The 17,408-nt window shown below is 38.2% G+C and overlaps 1 protein-coding gene across 1 annotated transcript; it reads right to left on the bottom strand.

Annotated features, from left to right (window-relative positions):
• Positions 1 to 365: 365 nt before the first annotated feature.
• LOC131023153 (uncharacterized) lies at positions 366 to 1,268 on the bottom strand. Its single transcript, XM_057952698.1, has one exon. It carries the CDS (start codon positions 1,266 to 1,268, stop codon positions 366 to 368), a length of 903 nt encoding a protein of 300 aa, XP_057808681.1.
• Positions 1,269 to 17,408: the final 16,140 nt, after the last annotated feature.

Raw genomic sequence — 17,408 nt, 5'->3', positions numbered from 1 at the left:
CACAAGCCGTCTAGCTTCATTGTCCTGTGTATACCGTTTGAATGTTTGCAGAAAATTGTTTCCAAATAGGATATCTGCACCTGTATCCTGGAAATAGATGGGTGGAGTCTTAACCTTGTACCAAGGTGTTTGTCCTGCTCCGCCGATCAATATTTCTGTCTATTTTACTCCTTTTGATAGAAGCAAAATCTTCTTTGAGAAATCCCTTCCCGTAATTCGAGGTAGTTCTTCTTCCACTTCTGTTGGAAAGACTCCTCGTTTTGCTGTACAGATTCCTGCTCCTGAATCGATATAAGCAGCAAAATATTCTGCTTTGAACTTTTTGTATAACATCCCCACAGAGATGTAGATCGAGAATGGACTTGTCATTGGATCAGCAACCGCTTTCCGTCAATTGTGATCTCCACTCCACTTACTTCCTTTGACCATGGTTGATGATTGTCAAGGAAATTCCGTCCTAAGATTAGGACGTCAGCTTCTTGTCCGGCTTTGCCCTCGATCTGGATCTCAAAGCCTCCAATCTCCAGAATTTCGATATATCGATTGCTTTCAAGATTTGCCAAATAGTACAACGTGTTGCAAGGAAATTGATTTTTCCTTTCAGTTGTATCAATTCTTGTGGAAACACTTCTCCATCCTTCTGGGCATTTGAGTTTTACTCTTATGCCTCGAACTGGTGTTTCTTGGATCGCCCTTCTCTCGTAGGAATGAGAGGAGCTTCTTTCTAAAGGCCTTGAGGTCAGCCTTTCTCCTTGGAATGATAGCCTTGGTGCTCCCAATCTGAGACTTTGATTATGTTTCAGCACCTGCTTATCTCCAACTTGGATGTCAATTTCCCTTATTATAGGAATTTCAACTTGGTCAAGGCTTACTGCCTTGGCTACTTCTTTGAATATTTCGGGGACCTCAATAAACTTCTTTCCCAGAAATAAATCCGTGTGGTGGGAATTTGATAGGGCATATGATACTTGATATGTAATCGAATATGGCATATTTTCTCCCGTTAATAGATCCTTCCTCTTGTAGTCCTGGTAGAGTGTCAAGGCTCGACTGAATGATGAATCTTGAAGATTATAAGCGATATGTGGATATAATTCGGTTATAATCTTCATGGCGTACATATTGCCTGAGAAGGCTCCCAGCACTGAGTCTTTCGCATTTGTGATCCTCTTGTCACAAATTGCAATATCAATTGGTGTATCTGTCCCAGGTTGAAGTCCGGACTTGATTACCAATTGGATTGCTCCAATATGAATCCATTTCATCATTTTAGCGACTTTTGGCTTCATTTTTGTGAGATCCCTCCGTACATCTTCGGCTGGAACTAATTGGATCTCCACTTGGTTGTTTGTTATCTCTATTGGAAGCGCCAACTCTCGACTTGTTGTGCCGGAAAAGACATGATGCTTCCTTTTGAATGGACTCAAGCTTTGTATAACTTGATTCATTATTCCGTTTGAAAACCCTTGGTATATTTGTACATCCATGGTTTTGTCTTTGAGTTTTTTCACGAGTTTCTTCACCACCTCTTCTTGTGGAATCAGGAACTGGTTGGTAAATCCTTCCTGATTCTCTTTTGAGAGTGAAAAATCTCGTCCTCCTCCTTAGTCTGACTCGTATCCGGATGATCCATTAGTCATATCCGAATCTTCAGAGCTAAAGATTTTTTCTTGCTCGTATATACTCTCATCTGAGGATATATCTTCGAACTGATACACGGGTATCAGTTCCTGGTTGTAGAGGGCGTCTTCGATATCCAGTGTGGATTCGAATTTCTTTATCCCTCTTTTCTCGTTGTCCGGGCAATTGGTAGAAATATGCCCCTTTGCACCGCATGTCCAGCAGTTGCAATCTTTGAAACTTTTATTTGTTTTGGCTTGGGTTCGCCTGAAAGTTTTTCTTGCCGGGATCCGCTTTTGAGATAAAAACCGGCTCCTTGATGGTCCGCTCCGTTGGCCTGATTTGTAGGAGCGTGCCTTCTGTCTGGTCCACATAGTTCTTGGCTTCCAAGAACTTCGTCTTTTTCTCTCATAGGGTTGATACCTATGTTTCTTCTTTCTCATCTGGTGATACAGCAACTCAGCTCCAATCTCTGTTGGAAGATCAAGGTTGTTGCACATCAATGGAGATTCTTTATTGAGTCTCCTCAATTTTTTGAGATATCTCTGGTCCGCCGCCTTCTGGCACCATTCGGACAGCTTCTTGTGGACATATGACATCCTTCTTGATGCACTATCAAGTGGATAATCTCCTGGTGACACGTACTCGTTGATGAGCATCTCCCTCCATGGACTCGGAAACTTTGTGAAAAAGAGGTCCCTGGCGGTTTGATCATCAACTAACCCCATATGAGTATATAGGGCATATAGGCGCAGAAATTCATCGAGAGCTTTTAGCTCCAGCACTACCAATCTTAGATTGTAAAGTGCTTGTCGATATTTTTTGCGCTTCTCGTCTGCGGATGCTTCAAAGAAATCCATTCCAAGAAAATGGATTTTAACCTGGTGTGCGGCATTTTCGAGGATCTCCAGAGCTGATTCCTTATTGAATAACTCATTTTTGCCCTCCGTTGATGCCTTATCCCAAAATTGTTTTGCCATTCCAGCAAAACTTGCCTCGAAGATTTTGATAAATTCATCTTTATCATATTCTATCGTGGCAATCACAACCTTCATAGCTGAAGCCCAATCGTCGATAAGAACTTCCCAATCTTTAAAGCTGACTTCATCGAGGTTGAGGATCAATCCATAGGGGTGGATTGGTTCAAGGGTGGCCTTCCCTACAGGAGTATCCTGCATCTTGGGCCGGCGTCTTCTGGTTCATTGATAATGGCTCGTTTCCTCACGAACCCTTTCTCCTTTGGATGATCCTTCTTGTGGATGCTCTGCTTTAGGCACCTCACCTCCTTGGTTCATCTTTAGATCTACCATATTTAAGTTAGCAAATGATTCTGCTAACTCTTGTAGATCTTCTAATCCGATTCGTTCAAGGTTATTCATGTTTTTTCCCTTTCACGATTCGAATTATATCCTCCGGCTGCAACTTCTTGGGCGCTGCATTAAGTGGTAGTGGATACGTCGAGTCTTTGGACCATGTATTTCAAAGTTTTCCGGAACATGGTTTTCGCCGTTCGATGTCTTCCACCTTCTTCTGGATATCACGCAAGAGTTTTAAGATTTCCTCTTGTTTGAGTGATATCTGGCTCATCTCCATTGGTAGATTATATAGCTTGATGCCATAATATTCCACCGTTCTTTGGATCTCCCGCAAGTTGACATTGTCGGAAGAGTTTGGTTCGATCTTTTGATAAGCTGGAAAAGCTGTTCCAGCTTTGTCCTTCTGCTCCATTAGTCGTGGGACTGATGGGCGTCATCTCTTGTTCGTTCAATCGCCATTCTGATTCCGACGATTCCCAACAGGTGTTCATGGTAGGATTGAATACCCGTGATAATGTCACGAATATTCTCGACATCTTCTCCTCGCCGAATGTTGGTTACGAGGGCTCGATTGTTCCAGTTAAGCTCGTCTATTAGACGAGTGGTTTCTCTCTCCAAATTTTGAAGAGAATTCCTGTATGGTACACATCTCGGACAATCGTCCGGATCCATAATTTTTTAATGGAGTCTCCTCCCACACATAGGTTAATTATAAAATAAATTAAATATAAAATAATCTCCTCTATAAAAACCCGCTCTGATACCAATTTTGAAAGCGCGGATTAATATATAAGATGAAGTATTAAGAGAGATATAGTATAAGGGTATGAATGGTATTTCACTATGAAGTGGGTATTTTTCATAGATATTTTATAAGGGTGGATAGATTTGATAGATATATTATGGAAGTGGGTATTAAAATTATTTAACCCTTTTTAAAATATCCAAATTAAAATAGTAAAAATAAAAAGTATCCTTGTATATAAAAATCATTAAAAAAAAAGTCCTACTGAGTAAAATCCCACTAACTATTTTACTCCTACAATCTACAATTAACTTTTGACCTTATTGTGAATTCTAGCTTTAAAACTCGAATTCACAACTAAGACTATGAATTATAATTTGGGTAAATATCACTTTTTGGCCCATCATTTGGGCGTTTTCTCAACTATATCTCACCCTAAGCATATTTACAAAACAATACCCATCGTTTCAATTTTTTGTTCTTATTTGTGGCCCGTAAATTTTTTTTGGCTACCGGTAAATGACGTGTTCCGGCCAAGTGCCATGTAACTATTATACGTCAACATTAAAAAAAAAAAAGGTGGTGAGTTCAATAATTTCACCTTTAGATCATTAGTAAAAGGATTCACCTGCAGTGTGTTGGTAAATCGGTAGAGATAGAACGAGAACAATAAATGCGAGAGAATAGAGGATTGTATTAAAGTTTGAATTGCATGTATTAACAATGACAAGCATATCTTCTATTTATAGACGTCCAATACAAGAGTAGAGTAGTAATTGTACAATTGAAAGTGACCCTAGCGGTTAGAGAGAATCTTTCTGAGGTCGTTATCAGCCGTTGGGAGTTGCCCACCTTTTCCAGTGCTGCGTCTATTTTCCAGCTCTGAGACGCCCCTCCTGGCTGTGTCAGCTCTGATCAAGTTCACAGCATTGCTCCTTCCCTTTTTACATCAGCCCTGTCACACATAGTACCTGAATTCTCCCGAAATGGCCCTACTGCTTCTATCCTTTACGTTTTCCCTGATTTGTACTATTCAGACCCTTAGTTCTGCCTTTGTACCCAGCGCTGAGGATCCCAATGCTAATAGATTTGTGTCACGCATGTTTTACTCCTCATCAGCTACTCCCCCTAGTCTGATTGAGCATTCTTGTCGCTTACGCTAAATCAGTTCCTGTATTTCTTCTTTTCGTGTCCAGGACTGCCATTTTTCCTCTGTCGCGCATTAAATGACTGCCAGTTGAGTGGGGCCCAACTCATCTAATCAACCGTCCTTCTTCAGAAAAGGCGCCTCTTCAGTTGCAACTTCCGTTTGAAAACGCCACGTGTCGCTCCCCAACTGGACCGGAGAAAACCTCGTTCTCTGCGCCGCCCTTAACATATAAAAGACCCTTCATCTGCCTCATTCTTCCATTTTCGGCCATTTTCAACTTTCTTCCGCTGCCTTCGATCGTTCTATGCTTCCACCGTTCGCTCGACGATTCCTCAACATTTTTCGATCTTTGCTTACCCCCTTTGCATTCCCGTGGCCAGACTTAGGTATTGTTTCCCTCTTCTTCTCCTTGGGTTGTGTATTTATGGAAATCTAGTGTCGTTCCCTCTATTTCCGGCAGAGTAATAAGTAGAATTTTACATTTAGAAACTTGTAGATATGTCTTCTTATTTCGTTCCTACCTCAGTCATGACTTTTAGGGAGATGAAAAGGCTAGAAAAAGCTTTGCGGGGTCCTATTCCCGGTTTAACCTTCCGCTTGCCGGACAATAAGTCTCTAGAAGGTCCCTTCAACTTGAGAGAGAACAACATCCTTCTTTGGGAACAACAGGTGGCCGCCGGGCTGCGCTTACCCCCGCCCCCATTTCTCGTGTCCATCTGCAACCATTTCTGCATTCCCTTCTACCAGCTCGCTCCTTCAGCCCTACGGCGAGCCTTTTTCTTTCACATATTAGTGAAATACCACGGCTGCCGAGATACGGCAGAATTGTTTTGCCATCCTTAAGAAAATCAATACCCACTATAGCTTTTCCACCAATAAAAAATATAAAACTACTTTTATGAGTAAGCTGCCCTCCACGGATAAAAATTTTGTGAATAAATATTGCATAGTCTCTACTGATAAAGGGACCTGGCGTGCCTTTGCCGAGGTTACGAGTGTGATCTGGAACCCGGAAAGGCACACTCAGCCACTTCCTACTCTACCCCTTCTTCAAATCGGGACTTAGAGATTTTCGATCGGCTCAACGCCTTTCACTCTAAACAATCCTTTCCTGCTCGGCGCTTAGTAGAGAACAACTCAGTGCTGGTAGCAAACGGGCTGTTTGCCCGTTTCCCCAACTCCCGCATAGGTAATTTACCCGTCGTGTGTCTTTTTCCATTTTTTCTCTTCTCTTCCTTTTTTTTTAAGTATGCTTGAGGTTAACCCTTCTCTCACTCGTTTCAGCAATGGACTGGATGGTTGATTGCGAGGGTCTTCTTCCAGATCCAACAACCAAAGGTAAAGCCAGGACTGGGACTCCCAGGGTTGAATCCCTTCGGGATAGCACCCCTCGGGCTACCCCTTCAGAAGCTGACACGTCTAAGACAGTCAGTGATGCCCCAGAGTTCGGGGGCCCAACAGAGCTCCCATCCTCCATCAACATTCCCTTGACTGAGGGTTTTTCTTCAGTTCCGGTTACGTACACATCCTTCCACCCCAGTCCGCGCCGCCCTAGCCCTGTTCTGGAGCAAGTTACTACCATCTCCACCGTCCACACGGGAATTAGAGATGAGGAAGAGGAAGAGCTGGTCGATGATGAAATAGAAGTCCTCGACATAGAGCTGGTTTCTACCCTCCGTCCGGGGGCAGTCTTTAAGAGGAAAAAGAGAGATCCCACAAAGGGGAAAATGGAGGCCTTGTCCCGCAAGAAAAGGGCCATCCGCTTGGGCAAGGCGGTAGCCTAAGACTCAGAGCTACCTGAGGACACTCCAACAGATCGGACTACTCTTCTGATCTGCCCTGTATCCAGCATGGATGGTCGGGAATTCTATGATAAGATGCTGGCCCGGGTTTACCCGGAAGACCAGGTCCTTGCCCGTAAGATGTCGGGTACGGCGCTGGTTGAATCACTGAGTCGCACCTACATGTCGGTACATTTTTCCCTCATTTTCTTATGCTTTTGTGTTCTCTCTTTATCTATTTACTAATCCTTTGCTAATTTCCAGGAGGAGCCCCAGAAGGCTGAGTCTTTACACAGGGTAGAGCTTTTCGACGAAGTAGAGAGGAGCCTGCACCAGGCAAGAGCTGCACTGGCTCTGAAAGAGAAAGAAACCACCCAAGCGGTTGCAGCGCTGAACCGTGCCCAGACCAGGCTCGAAGAGCTGGGGGTCGAGAAGAACTCCCTGGAGTCTGTTCTCCAGGAAGCTAAGTGAGAGACCCACGAGGTGGGTTACAGATTCAAAGAGCGGTACTCCAAGGAGTACAAGGAGTCTAAGAGGAGATGGAGAGAGGCCCGTATCCGAGCCCATCGGGAGGGGTATATCTTTGGGGCCCGCGACCAGCGACTAGAGTTCTTCCTATCGCCCCAAGGCCACCAGTTCCTCAAGCTCCTCTTCGAAGGGATGGTGGATGCTTTCTGCAAAACCCCCGAATTTCTGAAAAGGTTTGTCCCTACCCTGGCCTACATGATCATAGAAATCGGCCGCAGGGGGCATAGATGACTGGAGCCACCCTTGAGCTGATTGTCAAGCTAGACTTGAGGGCCTTGATGAGGTCTCTGGACAACAACGCTTTATGCGCGAAATTAGGGATAGACCCCAAGGCCCCCGCCAGCCCGGAGTGGTGGTATCCAGCGTTGGACCGGGCGCCCGTGTACTCCAGCCCTTTTCTCGAGTCCCTTCAGGAATTTGTGCAAGATCTTTCTGGGGATCGGGCTGCGCCTCGGGCCTTTGCCGAGTTTGGGCTATACCCTGTTTCCCCGGTGGTATCAGATTCGACCACCCCTTCTACCTCTCGAGCGAAAGTCCTGGCAGAGTTAGCCAAACTCTATAAGGATGAGGCCAACTTCATGCGCTCTCTGGTTGGGGATTTGTCCAAGGATCCGGACCCCTTCCCTGACATTGATGCCTCCCGGGTCTTGCCTATTTTCTCTGAGGGCCTTGCTCCTTCTGCTTCCTGCTCCGACCTTTGCCTAGCCTGAAGCCCCTTCCTCATAGACAACTCTCGGTGCCCTTCTACAAAACAACTGGGCTTAACCCTCGTGGGATCACATTCTACCGGGATGGAGTAAGTGAAGGGCAATTTAGTCAGGTTCTTCTTCATGAAATAGAGGGAATAAGGGCAGCATGGAGCTCTATTTGAAGAAGTTATTCTCATCATTTCACTGCTCTGTGTTTTTTAATCCAATACTTAACATAAAATATTTAGATATAAAAATTTAAAAATAATACTTATTCAATAAAAATATTGCATTTTTATATCTCTAGTACTTGCATATTATTACTCCCTCCGTGCCTGAAAATAGTGGCTTTATTACTATATTGGTACGTCCCTAAAAATTGTGGTATTTCCTTATTTGGAAATGACCCCACAAACTTTTCTTACTATTTATAAAAAGTTGTAAGACCCAATCTCCACTTAAACACAACTACCATATTTTTTCTTAAAACACGTGCCATCTCTTTTGGTCCATAATTTTTAGGGACGGAAACCCCTACAATATTTCCGAAACCCGAACATTTAGGAATTAGGGTTGAAATTTCTAACCCCAAAATTTTTTCAACCCAATTAGCCCACACCCAAATAACCCGTAACCTGATAGGGCTAGTTCAAAATCTGATGGATTGGCCCGATTGACATTCCTACTAGAGCGTATGGTACGCTCATGGCCAAAGGAGCGCACCAAAGTTTTTGTCATGAATCTTTCATTTTTTTTATTTTTTTTTCCTATCATCCCTTTAGGCTCAACAACTAATTATGTACTTTTGTATAATAACTTGTTTTTTTATTTTTATGTTTGTGAATATTTTAATATTTGCTATATGTGAATGTATAGTTTTATGTATTGAATCTAAAAATGAGAAAAAATTATCTTTTTTTAGAAATTTCTACTTTCTTTATATTATATTCTCTAGGGTGAAAGTATATTGAAAAATATTACTCCCTCCGTCCACCAATTAAAGCCCCATTTAAGTGTCGGCGCGGAAACTAAGAAAGCTGAAAAAGGTGGTGTAAAAGACTAAAAGGGTAGTGTTATTTTATAAGCTATTTCCTTCTTTCTTTTTTTACTCTTTAATTAAATAAACTGAAAACTGGAAATAAATAAATAAATAAACTGAAATTCAGAAAATAAATAAACTGGAATTAAATAAATAAATAAACTAAAAATTCGAAAATAAATAAATTAATTAATTAAAATCTGGAAAATTATTTTTTTTAGAAAATAAATAAACTGGAATTAAATAAATAAATAAACTGAAAATTCGAAAATAAATAAATAAATAAATTAAAATCTGGAAAATTATTATTTTTAGAAAATAAATAAACTGGAAATAAATAAATAAATAAACTGAAAATTCGAAAATAAATGAATAAACAAACTGAAAATTCAGAAAATAAATAAACTGGAAATAAATAAATAAATAAACTGAAATTCGAAAATAAATAAATAAATAAATTAAAAACTGGAAAATAACTTTTTTAGTAAATAAATAAACTGAAAATTCGAAAATAAATAAATAAATAAATTAAAATCTGGAAAATTATTTTTTTTAGAAAATAAATAAACTGGAATTAAATAAATAAATAAACTGAAATATCAAAAATAAATAAATAAATAAATTAAAATCTGGAAAATTATTATTTTTAGAAAATAAATAAACTGGAATTAAATAAATAAATAAACTGAAAATTCGAAAATAAATAAATAAATTAAAATCTTGAAAATTATTATTTTTAGAAAATAAATAAACTGGAAATAAATAAATAAATAAACTGAAAATTCGAAAATAAATGAATAAACAAACTGAAAATTTGGAAAATAAATAAACTGGAAATAAATAAATAAATAAACTAAAAATTCAGAAAATAAATAAAATGGAATTATATAAATAAATAAACTGAAAATTCAGAAAATAAATAAACTGAAAATAAATAAATGAATAAATAAACTGGAATTAAAATTTTCAGAAAATAAATAAATAAATAAACTGAAAATTGAAAAATAAATAAACTGAAAATTCGAAAATAAATAAGCTAAAAATTCAGAAAATAAATAAATAAACTTAAAACTGGAAAATAAATTTTTTAGACAAAGGGTAGTAATTTAAAGTAAAGAGAGAGGGTAAAATGGTACAAAAAGCACAATAGGGCTTTAATTGGTGGACAAAAATTTAAGGGCAAGTAGGCCTTTAATTGGTGGACGGAGGGAGTATCATATGAATATCTCATGGCAATAATATCATGAATTAGAGTAAAGAGTAACAAATGAACTGTCCAAAATTCATTTCCATTTTATCCGAAGAAAATTATCCACCCTATAAAATATTTTAATTAAGAAATAGTGAATACATGTGTATTTAATTATTTTATCCTCTTTTATCATTAAAAATTAAGAAATAGTGAATACATATGTATCTAATTATTTTATATATCCTCTTTAATCATTAAAAAATTAAGAAATACTATATATTTAATTATTTTATCCTAAATTATCAATGAACACAAAAGAAAAAAAAGATAGCCATTTTTGTAATCTTTTGGCCTGCCTAATTCTTTGGCCTAACAGACCCTACTTGACATAACTTTCTGGCTAAGTATACCTAATTGATAATTTATGTTGTTCGAATTTTAACTATTGGCATGCCTCTGCAGTTCCGTGGTAAGAAAATCTTATTGCACTCTTTTCTTCTTTTTAGTATTTAAATAGCTTCTGATGCTTAGTAGATTAAAAACAAAAAGGACTATATTTTTGTCTTATGTATAGGCAACAATTATTTCAAAGTACTTTATGAACATGTCATGCTTACTCGCTCCTTATTCAATTTCAAAAGAAGTAAATAGATTTTTTAACAAATATTAATTGTATATATAATAAAAACTATTTGATTGCTTAATTAGCTCGTAAGCACTGAACAAAGTAATCATCTCACCCACACACATTGCACATACAAACAAAGCACATGGATATCTGAGAGAGAGAGAGAGAGAGGTGAGTGTATAAGTGCATAGTAATTAATGGTGAGTAAAGGCAAGTCCCATGTACAAGTTTGATGTATTTTGGTATTCTTGGTCGAAAACTTTGCTTGGAGAGAGACCAAATCAAATGGAAAGTAATTATGATTGCACAAGACATGCCTCTCATGGGCCAATCTCAACTTGTTCATAAAGTTATTTAGTTTCATTGATAGAGACACCAAAAAAGAGGAAGGTATTGACTTGAACACAAGCCAAACCCTCGCTAGGGATAATCATTCAATTCCTTGGCTTCTAACATATACACAAAACTTCTAAAAAAATGAATTATTGTTTTACCCAATACATACATGGCTTTTGGGCAAAGCTAATTATTCTAGTACATGGTTTTTTTCCACAACAAAAAAAGGTCAAAGATAAAGCCTCAACGGAGTCAACAAGAGCACTACTTAGTTACATTAATTGGAGAGACAAAGTGGAGATACCACTAAGTTGCACAATTTGACAAAGTAGAAAGTGAAAAATATGTTGGGTCCTTTTCGCCGGCTCAATTGTTGTTCGAGACAGTTAAACACATCTAAAAAGACTTAATCAATCCATGTCCCATGTATAACCATGCCTTTTAAACTTATGATTGATGCCAAATTTTATTATAATATAAGTTGATTTATAATTGTTGTTACGTTTTTTTTTAATTATTTTAAACATTTGTTTTGATTCTAATTAATACCTCAGAAATTGTTATTGGAGTTATTAATTTATGAATTACACAAAACATAAATTTCGCTTTGTCCTTTTATTTATTTTTTTGAAGTTATATGAAAAATGAATAAATCAAACTTTGATTTTTATGCAATTTGTAAAAGTAATGACGTCATAACAATTTTTGACGTATTATAATCAAAATAAATTAATGTATGAAATAAATAAAATAATGCTAACGTGAACTAAACGTGAGCAATCCTCACGGTAAGTACATATATAGAATTATTCAAAATGAGTCCAAGTATTTATTGTGTAAAATATGAACCATTTTCAGTCATTAGAGTGTGAAGATTTATATTAGATGCATCATTTTACTGGATGAAATCATGGTTCAGAATTCCAATTTCATAAATAATGAAAATTCTATGTTTTTTAGTACATCACTTTTTTACTGCAAATTTATAGTGGTTCATCGGGACTTGGACTCATTTCAACCACTTATTAAATTACTGAATTGTCTTTAAAAATTAAAATAAATAAAGATATTAATGAAATGATCAAAATCTATAAGCATATATAATTACTTTTATAATAGTAATTGATAAATACATTAATTTATATGTATCGTCTCATAATATTATCCTTAAATTAAATATTCAATGATGATTAAATTTTATAAAATGAGACTTTTATAATAGGCATAAATATACATAATGAAAAGAAAATGCTTATTTAGAAAATGTGTAATTACTATACAAAATTTTAAATAAACTAGCAGAAAAAACATACTTTGTACGTGTAATTAATGTTATTTTAATTGGTAGTCTATTATTTAAAAAAATCTATTAATTCATTATTTTTATTATATAATTTATTGGATGGATATATTTATTTATAAGTCTTATCAATAGCTATATTTTGTAAATATAATAATAAATATATAACAGGGGTAAAATAGACAATCCACAAATTGTGTGTTAGATTACCATAAGTTCTTTTTCTATTAATATAGATAATATATTGTTCTCAGGGGAACATTCAAATAATGCAGACCTCGATTTGTAAATTTAATGTTCAAACTTCATGGCTTCTCCCTTTCTCAAGTCAAAACATACAAGTAATATCACAAAAGTGAAACACTAATTATAGATTAGAAGATTCGAGGTGGATATGGAGACTAATAGTCATTTCCTGTTTTCGATGGTAGCGGTGCGCGAATGCGTTTTCATGGTAAAATATGATGAATGGCTTAGCGCCGTGAAAGGCGCAGTCAAACATGAATAGGACAAGTTTGGTTTCAATATTTACCTACTAGATTTCAACTTTAACCGTTCTACACTTACAAACTGATAAAGATAGGTTGATATATAATTAATTAAGGGATTGGTTAATGTGAAAAAGGGGTAAAATTCGGCTGCTTCATTATTACGAAAATTGGTCAATGTAATTTAGGTGTGAACGCCGAGTTATTAATCATTATGTGACAAATTATATTACAAAATACAATTTGAAAGCTAAATCTTACCGCATAATTACCTGGAACTGGAAGCGTCCCAGAATTTTTCCACTATGTACAGAGTAGGACCCGCACAAGCCAGGGTAAAGAGGGAATTTGTTGTTGGATGCCTCGTATTAGTCCTATTGAAAGTTGAGATTAGGCTCTCAAAAAGGAAAGAAAGTTGAGATTAAAGTTGACGACAAATAGAATTTACCGGATAAAATATTTTTCCTTTATTTAATAGGTCATCTTTAGTGAATTTGTGGTTTGATCGCCACTCTTGAATGGCTCAAATTGGGCCTATTGAAAATTGAAATTAAGTCCACGAAAATTTGTACTAATTCAATTAATAAGATATTTTTTCTTCAAGATCATTTTCAGTAGATTTATTGTTCGATCGCCACTCTTAGTATTTTTTAAAAAAAGAACATAATCTATCAAGTGTAAAAATAGGGAAAAATGTGCAGATTAGCCCCAGAAGTAGTAGCCCCTATAGCGTAAAACCCCCCTTAGTCACTGTGTGTGAAACTAAATCCCTAAACTCCGAGAAAAGGGTGCAAATTCCCCCCTCTGACCTAACATCGTTAACAGCCGTTAGTCAACTCTTTTTTTTTTAATTAACTCTCATCTTTCTCACTCAGCCCTCTTTCTCTCTCGGCCACTGCACCGCGCTAACGGTGGTTGAATCACCAAGTTGTTGGACATCTTTTATCAGCAACACAAACGATTAATCCAATTCCAATTCCAATCAAATCGACATTATATAGAAATAGCGAAAATAAGGAGGTTATGATCGTTACATTGTGAGAGGCGTCAAATTTGGCGACGGTGCCGACGCCTTGCCAAACATCACAAACTCGTGAAGCTTCGAGGTGGCTGGCTTGCTTCTGCGGTGTGATTTGGGGGCGACCTTCGCACTGTCTTTTATTGAAGCAAAGCATAGAGGACGACCGCAAGTTTGAGAGAGAGCAACCGGTGGTGATGGGGAGCGTGCGCGGCGCTCTTCGTTCGAAATTCGAGCGGTGGAGGCAGGCCGGTACTAAGGTTCAATCCTTCGTCCTCTTCAGAGGAGAATCAAGCAGGAAGCGGCTCCCGGCCAGGTGCGGCTGCACTGGAGCCATGGATTGGCTGCTTGCCGGCCTTTTAGCAGCGGTGGCGGAGATTTCGCCGTATTTGAGAGTAAGAGGCGACTCCTCATCGAGAAAAGCTAGGGCTCGCGATCTGTCACAAATTGAGAGAGAATCGAGCAGGAGGCGGCTCTCCGGCCGAGTGCGGATGCACTGGAGACATGGATTGGCTGCTTACCGGCCTTTTAGCAGCGGTGGCGGCGATTTTGCCGTATTTGCGAGAAAGAGGTGACTCCTCATCAAGAAAAAGCTAGAGCATGCGGTGGGTGTCGTTGGCGGTAGGGAGCCGGTTTGTCGAATATCGCGGCGGCGATTTCGGACGGAATGGGAGAATTATGGCTCGCCCTTGACGCTGAGCGTGTGCAGCCGAGAGAGCTCCGGGGTTTAGGGCCCAGGAGAAAAGGAAAGGGGCGGCGCCCTCGGCCAGCCTCGCCTGGCCTCACCGGAGCTTGAATCAGCGGCGGCGGCGATCAGATTTTGGAGGAGAAGGGCTCCTGTTTTTTTGTGCGTAACTTTTTGAGAGAAAATAGAGATGAGAGATAATTAAAAAAAAAAGAGTTGATTAACGGCCGTTAACGACGTTAGGTCAGAGTGGAGAATTTGCACCATTTTCTCGGAGTTCAGGGGTTTAGTTGTACACACAGTGAGTAAGAGGGGTTATACGCTATAGGGGCTACTACTTCGGCGACCAATCTGCACCTTTTTCCCGTAAAAATAAAACATGTAATGTTTCTGTAGAACCGTCATGTATCTACAGTATACATGACATTTTGATAAAAGCATCATGTATATGCCGGTTTTTAATATTTTTTTAGAGGCAAAATTTAAGATAGTCATTATAGATAATAAAAAATTTAAAATTTTCCACCAACTGAAATTTGAATAAATTGTAGTCAATTTTGATAAATTTGAACAAAATTGCACTTACATTAAATGCTATCAATTTACCTTGTTATTAGTTTAGGGCAAAATAGTTTATTTAAAAATGCTTTAAATAGTCAATGAGGCCTAACTTAAGTGGCAAAGTTGAGGCACTCAAAAACTCTTCTTTGTGAGAGGACTTTGGTTCAATTCCACCTACATCCGGTATAGTTTTCGCACCTTTGTGTGAGTGTGAGTAGTTTTTCCACCTTTGTGTGGGTAGTAGTCCCGCCTGCATGCGGTTAATTTTCCACCTTTGTGTGGTGTAGAGGTCTCACCTGCGTGAGGATTACTTATTTGATTATATTTAATTATCTCTTATAATTCTAATTCCAAATAAAATGTTTTAAGTAACATATTATCAACTATAAAAGGTTTTGAAAATAATTACAAGGCTGAGTACTAATATACTCGGTGGGTTAAGTCATTTGAAATATTTTATGCATACTTAAAAATCACTAACAGGGACCATTTTCAGTATCTCTCATCTCTTGGTATGTTGCCTAATTTGTTAACATGGGGGAGTAGCCCATAGAAATTCACTACCATGCATATTTAAAAAATGAGAGCTATCTAAGTTTGATAATCTTAGGTAAATGGGAGTAGCCCACAATATTCGTTTGTGTGTATGGACATTCATTCGCATTTGTATTTGCATTTGTACAAAACTTTTAAAGTTATTGAACTTTTCAAGTAAATTTTAATATAGACATTCATTTGCATTTGTATTTATATAAAACTTTTAAAGTTCACCTGTTGAAGGAACAGTTTTGTTCTGTTCCTTGGCATTTCATTGCGTTGTGGAATAATGTTCTTCAACTGCTACCTGAGTTTCAACTTCATATTTCTCACATCTATAGTGAGGGGAACAAAGTTGCTGATATTATGGCTAATTATAGTAGAGATTAAGGTTGGTGGCCCTATGCTATTGAGGATATTAAAGCGACCGTTCGTCTTGATATGGCCTCTCATAGTCATATTCGTATTAAATAATGGTCAATTTTTGGTGGTTGTTGTGGTGGAACGTCTCATATGACTTTTTCCAAATTTCTGGTGCGCTAGATTCTGGGTCATTTGAGGACGAGTTTCGTTGGTTGCGTCGTGGCTTATCGCTTTGCCAGCGACATGATGAGGGTAAGGTCTTCGTTTCTTTCCTTGTTTACATTGTTTCCATCATTGATGATAGCGGAAATTCTCCGTGTATGATATCACGGTTTTTGCTATCTCGAAGGCTTCGATTTTGGGTCGGGCGTGAGTCTTGGTCGTCGGGTGAGGAGATTTGCGTCTGCTGGTTGGGAAGTGGTCTTTGGACTTGGTTTATTTATTTTTGGGTTAAGGTGCAGATTCACCCTTGAAGTAGAGACCCCTATAGCGTTTACCCCCTCATTCTCGATCTTGGCGCAAACACCCCCCTATAGTCCAAGAAAAGGGTGCAATTAAACCTAGACCTCTAACGCCGTTAACGTCTATTAAGCGTTTGGGTTTAATTGCACCCTCTACTTCAGGGGTGGATCTGCACCTTAACTCTCTCTCCTTTTTTTTTTCAATTTCGGCAACCCACCTCCGATATCAGCTTAGCCGCCCCCATACTTATCGACTCCGACTTGCACCTTGTCAGCTCGTACGTGCCCAATCTCTTGGTTGTTGACATGTGGCTGCGCAAGCAGGTCCAGGACCGAATATGGACCGAATCCTACTTGGTTCAGATCCAGATCTGTATTTTTTTACTTAGGTCCAGATTCGATCCAGATTTATTGGATTAAAAAAATGAGATCCAGGTCCAGATCCATAAGATCCACAGGGTTTCGAGTCCTGACCCGGATCCATTATTTTTTCTCTTTTAAAATAAATTTATAAATATTCAGTTAACCAAAAATAAAATCATAATTATCGTTTAGAGTTTTACCAATTATTCAAAAATAAATAATTAAACCATAATCTATAAAAATTATAAAAATTCAAAATAAATAAACATATAATAATCAAGCACTAAATAAGTTAAGGTATTGGATGAGATGCTACTGTGCGGGGCGGTGAAGAAGCTGGTGGCGCTGCTGCATGTGGACGGTGGACAGTCGACAACCAAGAGATTGGGCGCGTGTGAGCTGACAAGGTGCAAGTCGGATCCGATGAGTACAAGGGCGGCTAAGCTGATGCCGGAGGTGGATTGTCGAAATTAGAAATTAAAAAAAAAAAGTTAAAGTGCAGATCCACCTCTGAAGTAGATGGTGCAATTAAACCCAAACTTTTAACGGACGTTAACGGTGTTAGAGGTCTGGGTTTAATTGCACCATTTTCTTGGACTATGGGGGGG

Source organism: Salvia miltiorrhiza, chromosome 4 (assembly GCF_028751815.1).
Source record: "Salvia miltiorrhiza cultivar Shanhuang (shh) chromosome 4, IMPLAD_Smil_shh, whole genome shotgun sequence".
In the NCBI taxonomy this organism is placed as follows: Eukaryota; Viridiplantae; Streptophyta; class Magnoliopsida; order Lamiales; family Lamiaceae; genus Salvia; species Salvia miltiorrhiza.
This window is presented reverse-complemented; position numbering and strand designations above follow the sequence as displayed.